At 40.9% G+C, this 7,735-nt stretch overlaps 1 protein-coding gene across 1 annotated transcript; it reads right to left on the bottom strand.

The window, feature by feature from the left end:
* Positions 1-771: 771 nt before the first annotated feature.
* nkx1.2la (NK1 transcription factor related 2-like,a) lies at positions 772-6,008 on the bottom strand. The gene is made up of 2 exons (XM_041790283.1): positions 5,792-6,008; positions 772-1,370 (listed from the first exon to the last, which is right to left on the bottom strand). Exons 1-2 carry the CDS (start codon positions 6,006-6,008, stop codon positions 772-774), a joined length of 816 nt encoding a protein of 271 aa, XP_041646217.1.
* Between the last annotated feature and the right edge of the window lie 1,727 nt (positions 6,009-7,735).

Genomic DNA, 7,735 nt, shown 5'->3' on the forward strand with positions numbered 1-7,735 from the left:
ATACAGGAGCCACACACAGATGTTTGATGTTTTTTTAATTAACTTACACTGGTAATATCGTCGAAATGGCAACAGACATAAGCTGTGCAGAAACACAGCTGGCTGTCGGATGGTCACACACAGTTTGAGGTGTAGAGTCGATGCACGGATGCAGATGATGATACAGTATGAGTTGTCAAATACACAATGTGAGCAGGTGTTTGAGCAAACATGGTAATCAGTGCATAGCGGTGCAGTCTTTTGACCTTTTTTAGATTGTTATTTGGCTCGGTCTGGCCATGCTTGTGTTGTTTTCAAAAAGAGTCCATGACAAAACAGTGAAGACCGATCACCTCCATCCTAGTAGTGTGTAATTCTTGTAGTATGCAGGGTAGCATTGTCACAATATAGTAGTTTTAAACTTTGTTATGACACCAGACAATACAGTGCCTGTTTTGATAATAACAACAATAGAAACATTGCCAATAGATGTGCAATGTAGACACTGTGCAGGGGTTTTCCTGCAGTTGTTGATGGATATTTGTCTCCTAAAACATATGTAGTTTTTTGACTTTGTATCATCTTTATACATGTGGTATTTAAAAGTATCAAAAAGTACTGGAGTATCGAAAATATGATGACCTCAATATTGGGGCAAGTGCCCTCCTTTCTCCTCACTTTGTTGACTATTACATACAGTAATGAGACAGTTACAGTGAATCTTGGCAGTAAAAGTTCAAGTTTTGATAGTTAATGTTCCATCACCAGCATCATCAGTCAGTCTTTTCATCTTTATAGATGTGGGTTGAAATAAGTTGGCTGGCCAAACCCACTGGATATGAAAGGATGCAGGAGCCCTCCAGTGGATGAAAGTGGAACTGCACCAGTCGTGTGGAAGATCACATTCCCAGAGCTGAAGTTGGGGAAAGTTTGGTGGAAGCTGGCCGGGCTCGACACACACGTGGGCGGGTTTGGACTGACATTGACTAGAGGATTGGATCCCCCTGGTTGCAAAGTGCTGTCCGCCCCTGGGTTCTGCTTTTTCCATTTGGTCCTCCTGTTTTGAAACCAAATTTTCACCTGCGTCTCAGTCAGACTCAGAGACAGGGCCAGGTTAAGTCTCTCGCACACAGACAGATATCGAGTGGTGCGGAACTTGTTCTCCAGAGCCACTAGCTGCTCATAGGTGAAGGCGGTTCTGGCTCGTCTGGGTTTGGCGCAGGCCTGGTCCTGGCGGCGGCGTTTGTGCGTGGGAGGGTCCTGTGGGGTGACCGCGGACTCTTCTTCATCGTGATCCCCAGGGAGACAGAACTCTGGTTCTGTTTGAAGAGGGAAGGTGACAACAGCATGATGCCTTGAGTCTGGAGAGGGTTCATCTCCTTTTTCTTCCTCTGTAAAGACAGGAGAAGGATTAGCTCACACACAGACAGTCTAACATGTCTTGTGCCCCTATTTGTTTGTTGGGCTCTGATTTACTGAAATAATGCTGTGAAATGGACCCTCAGTCATTTTGGAACTTAAATGCACCCTTTAAACCGTGAAAATGTACAGGTACAGTCATGTCATAAGTTTTAGGCATGTAGGGTGCTATAGATTCATTATAGGGCTTTCAATGTCACAGCCTGGGGCTGGAGAGAGGGGGCGGGATGCCAGAGTCAAGCGCTACACATGCTGGGTTGCTTTGCCTAGTTGGTCAAGCTTGATGGCATCTCTTTTGTCTTGGCCTTTTCATCCTCGGTAATATACTACTACTGGCAGTTTTGGGGCCTTTTGGACATCCACAGTACAACCAGGGGCTCGTGTCAACCCTACTACCCACCTGGATGGTACTCTAGGCCATGCTTACTTGTGACCTCCACCCCTTACTCCACCCTGAAAGTGTGGACTTTTTTTAATTCAACAGATTATTTTCCTGGTGATAAGCAGACATCCAGAACACAATTAGGGTTGTGTCAATCCTCCTTCCTACCCATTTGCAGCTTACGCACCACATGTATGCCTTACTGCAGGTTCAATTTTTGGCCGCAATATGCCTAAAAGTTACGCACAGCACTGTAGGTAGTAGAGGGATTTAAAAAAGGAACTCTGGGATAACATCTGCATTTTGTATGAAAAAAAATATGGACTTCACCTGTACCCTATTTTCCTGACAGTACATCCTTCAAACCTAGGCAGCGAATTCAACAAGGAAGAGATACTGTGGGGCAGTTTTCCTGACCTTTTCCTTAGTGTCTCCTATTAGTCTACTTGTTAGATGAATAACCTGAATTACAAGCATGGCTGATGAAGCAGCCTGATATTTTTGAAAGGGGAAACTAAGTTTCTTTCCTGCCAGAGTGTACCACAGTAAATGCCAGGTACAGGTAACAGCAATGTAAAGAAATTATGGCTCAAAAGTACATTCAAATTATTAGATATTTGTGAAAATGATGCAACATTTGTTGGTTGGCTAGCAGGTTAAGGGAGCCCTGTGTAATATTCCTCTTGGGGGCCCTAAATCCCTAGCTACACCCCTGCTCTGGCATCTGCTATCTTCCGTGGACTGAAGTTGAGGTTCTACATAGACACTATAAGGAAAAAGGCACCGTAGAGGATGTACTTCCTTGGCCTAATTAGTAAGTTCAACCTGCTCTGTTAATCCACTTTTACAGCCATGATGGAGTCTGTTCCCTTAACTTCCATCAGTGTCTGATTTGGATCTGCCACCAAACAGTAGACTAAAAATCTACAACAGACAGTACTGTCTAGAGATGGAATTGTTGGAGCCGACCTGTCCTCTGTAGGACACCTAAAAGTCAGTCTGTTATCTCTTATTACACATAGCATTTTATATTACTACAACTAACAACCCTCAATATTTACTTAAAGTATAAGCTCAATAGAAGACAAAGATGATTATGTGCACATATATGTTCAGAAACTTCACCCTTAGCCATAGAGATCGGCAGGTTGAATGCCACTCCAGAGGACAGAGTGTTTGTTGGGACTTTGGGGAAGCTGAGGACGAGATTAATTTTTGTTTTTCTGTCCAATTCACAATGGTTTAGGGGATTTACTTTTTAGGGAGATTTTTTTGATTAATGCTGACTTTTTTGATTGAATAAAAAACTTGAGTTTTGCTTCAGAAAAATCAACAAAGCCTGGGAGAAAAGGCAGAGCGTATTGACTATTACTGAGCAGAGAAAACATTAAGTACCCCTGTAAATGCTTGTAATTGACAGATTTTTTTAGAACACTGCAGCTGTATTTCTGGTGTCTTATAAACCCATGAGGGTTGGACACTTTTGTGCGTGACATGTTAATGAAGTACAATCGATCAAATAATTCCATTGCTTTAATGTAGCTCTATTGGGCCTGTTTTTGTGCTGTTGTATGTTTTTATTATGTTGTACTTTAAGCTTTTTAATTTTTTTTTGAGATTCAACTTATTTACGTGTGTTTCCTTGTTTTGAAATAAATACATAGTTGGGAAAACAATTCCTGCCTTCACACACCAAAGTAGAATATTTTCTGTTTTATTTCTAGTATCTGTCAGGACCCAGGACCAGTCCAGGGTCAGCAGGTGAACACGTAGCATCACACACCCCTCATACCCTTAACACAACTATTGTAACTTCAGCCCTCCTTTAGGTGTTATACTCTACTGCAAAACACAAAAACACAACACACCCACTGTGCCAGTCAAGTTTATTATATTTAACTAAATAACTAAAACTAAACTGTAAAAATCATTTCAGTTCACTAAAACTAAATAAGAACAAGGCTTGGCAAAATTAAATCTAACTAAAATGTAGTTCCTTGCTTTCAAAACTACATGAATACAATGAAATTAGGGACAGAATCTCCTCAGTTTGAGTCTGACAGCAGCAGACTGACTGACTCGAACACACAAGCCTAAAGAGTGTGAAATGGCCTCATTTGATTGGTCAAGATTTTACACCATGGTAATTTTAGGTCTTTTCATGCATGAAATTTGAATAATTAAACTGAAAAGAGAAGAGTATCCTGTTTCAATGTATGTTTTAAAATGGTATGACTTATTCTTATTCTTACTTATTCTGAGCATTTAGGCTCTCACCTGACCAGTAACCTGTAGTGCTAAAAAAAACCATCAAAACTAATAAAAACTAAACTGAGATTCAAAACAAAGAAAAACTAAATATAAAACGAAAACTAATGAAAATTCTCAAACTATCGGTGCCTGTAAATATGATTTTTTCTTATTTTCTTTCTTTTGCATACGTGTACATTCCTATTGTTTTAATTGTATTGATTCTGATATGGAGACAAATAAATGAGGGCAAAGCAGCGGCCCAAGGCAGTTGTCCTAATTTTCCTGATAGGACAACAAAGTGTATCGTATTGTACTGTACCATATCATATTATACTGTATCGTATCGTGTGTTATCGTGTCGTGTTGTATCGTATCGTACTGTATCATATTGTACTCTATTTTATGGTATGGTATGGTATCATATCGTATTAAATCAGATCAGATTGCATCCCTCTGTATTGTTTTGAATGAAAATGATCATAACCTGCTCTGTCATGTTGGTTTGTATCATATCATGTGGAATTGTATGGGATCATATTTTAATATGTTGTTCTCCACCCTATCCTAATGTCATGTCTTGTGATATGATGAGTTGTACTATCCTGCCATACTGTATAATATTATTTCACATAATAAGAAATCAAACATTTTGTTTTGGTTCCTCAAAGTTATAATGATGAAGTCACTTTTATCTAATAGATAAAAGTTAAATATATGTAACAGCTACAGTAAAAGGGGGAGTTCTGAATGTATAATTCTTCTTTTTTAAGTGTCTGTGTTTTCAGTCAGGCACCGAAGGGCCCACACATCTTGGCTAAGTGGTGGAAATTGGCCCCGTGGTGCTGAAAGGACAGCTCCTTAACAGACATAAGTCAATGTGGCCTCTCAAATGTGAAGACACACACCTGTCTAAGAAATGTATCTTCATTGTTCAGAGTTGTCCCTCTTTGTCCTACTCCACCTGCAGTTTAAATACCAAACACAGGAGGCCTGATGTTAACATCTGTAAAGTGTTTGATTGGGATCCTGAGGTCGCTCGAGCGGATCGGAGCATAGATTCAGAGCAGAGAGAGGGGAGCCTCGGTCACTAATCCTTAAATAATTTATAAAGCACACAGCGCCTCAAATGTCATGTTGCGGAAAAGAAATCCCGTCTAAATCCAGCTCCGCCACCTCAGCCGTGACGTGCTAATGGAGTTTCATATTTGCGGGTGGGTCGATAAATGTCATCTATTTAAAGGGAAGTTTTAATCGAACGATATTTAGGATCAGACATGGATGGGGTGTGAAGTTTGTACCTGCAAGGTGCTGGAGGGAGATATGCAGGATGCAGTAATGGGATATCGATCAAAGCGCGCGGAGGCATCCTCAATGGGACGATTTAAACAATTATCTGGCCTGCCTGTCCCAGTGCCAATCACACACCGGGGCTCTGGGAGCTGAAGCCTTTGTGGCTTTCTTGAAAGGAAACGTAGCCTTGGAAATCAAGGGAAGGTCATAGAGAGATGACAATAAATCTGATAGAAAAGCGCGTCTTACTCGCTTGGTATAGGACCCCAAGAAAAAGTTTTACATTTCAAGACTGATCACAAACATTCCTACTTTTTAATTCAAGTGTACGTTTTACAGCCTCAGATAAGCTAGTATGAGAAAACATTTTTTAACAACTGTGCAAGTTTAGAATAGGACAAAAAACCTTAGATTGCTCATAAACGTGTCTTGCTTTGGCTGAATAGTACTCCAGAGTGTCTTCTTTACCTTCTTTCGTGCGCTCAGCTCTGAAGTCTTCGCTTGCACTGCTGTCCGACTCCGCACTTTCCCCCTCTGCGTTTGGCACCGAAAACTTCTCCTTCGCGATGGAAAGTTCATTCACCCGTTTGCTGTTGAATTTGTTCGGATCCAAAATATCAATAATGGAAAAGGAAATCTTATGATTTGACGTCATCGTCCCACCACAGTCCTTGGGGTCCAGCATCCTTCACAGATAAAAGAGCGCTAAAGATGAAAAGGGGTGTGCGTAATTACGCGCGTGGAGATGGACTTCTCATTGTTTAGTCTACTTCTTGTTTTGAAGCCTCTCAGACCCGGATCAGCTGTGATGATCCCCTCGGAGTGTGGACTCTGCTCCTCTGCTTCTGTCTGTCAGTGTGAATGAGATGACCGGCGCGCGCTCTTTAAAGCGTCTGCCCCCACCCCACCCCACCCACCCTCTCTCGGCCAAGCACGTGACACAAACACTATTAGTGTTTCACACGACCACCTAATGGGCTCAAAGCCTTGGTCGATAATCACCCATATCATTAAATTCAATAATCCAACGACCTGAAAGGAAATTAGACACAGATGGCACTTGGTTCATATCAGAGATCAGCCTGTCCCCCAAATTGGACTCTTTTGAAAGAGTTACAGTTAGCAGCTACAGAGAGAAAAAACTTTTTACACATGTTAACTAATACATTTGTGTCAGACTGCAGCCTCATAATAGTTTACTGATAGAAAGTTATGGTATCCGTTTTGTATTGAAGTTGGTTGATTTAAAGGGGACATATTTTACCATTTCAAGACAAGTTATATTGTTCTCAGATGTCCTCAAAACATGCCTGTGAAGTTTGTTGCTGAAAAAACATTCTAGTATAGGATTTTTACAGTCTATGGTCTGTGGCTTTAAATGTTAATGAGCTGTCTGACTCCACCCCTGACCCCACCCCTCTCTGGAAATGGATGTGGCACTCCTGATGTTCAGGGGTGTCAAGTAATAAAGTACAAATACTTGGTTACCTTACTTAAGTAGAAATTTTGGGTATCTATACTTTACTGAAGTAATTATTTTTCAGCCGACTTTTTACTTCTACTCCTTACATTTTCAATCAATTATCTGTACTTTCTCCTCCTTACATTTTAAAAATAGCCTCGTTACTCCTATTTCATTTCAGCTTGTTTTCGTTTCGGCTTGTCATTGTTCAAAAAAACACGAATAAAGAACCCAAAAACCTATCCAGATAAATCGCGTCATCTGGATAGAGTGAATTTGATTGTGGTTGGATGAGAAGTATAAACATAATTCCGACACCCCATTGGTTTGTACACGAACCATCGCACCTGCGCACATGACACAAATCACGTCACACTCCAACAAGGAAATAGCAGCCGTATGTAGCCTAGTACGAAGATGTCCATGGCAAAGACTCAAGAGAACTCGCATTCATTTTCAATGGGCATAAATGCGTCTGAAACAGGTGCATCCCAAATTTTTCGACATTAAAATTTTGATATAACATTAAAGTCATTATGGCCTTTAGAAAAATGTTTTCGGGGAGGTGGGGCAGTGCACTATAGGCCCCTGTGGCACTGCGTAAACTTTTGTCCTTAATGGCATTTCTCCCCCCTACATTACTTTTACTTTTATACTTTAAGTAGTTTTGAAACCAGTACTTTTATACTTTTACTTGAGTAAAAAGCTTGAGTTGATACTTCAACTTCTACAAAACCCAAGTATCTATACTTCTACCTGAGTAATGAATATGAATGCTTTGACACCTCTGCTGATGTTAAAGACACTTTTATCTGCAGTTTATGACCTGACTGGGGTTCAAACCCTCAATCTCCTGGAGCAAAGCCAGAAGGGTAGCCCCGGAGCTATCCAGCATCTCAGCTGGCAGCTGAGAGGAAGGTCAGGAGATGAGGGTGAAACTTTCTTCCAAG

This window comes from Cheilinus undulatus, linkage group 6, assembly GCF_018320785.1.
Source record: "Cheilinus undulatus linkage group 6, ASM1832078v1, whole genome shotgun sequence".
Taxonomy (NCBI): domain Eukaryota; kingdom Metazoa; phylum Chordata; class Actinopteri; order Labriformes; family Labridae; genus Cheilinus; species Cheilinus undulatus.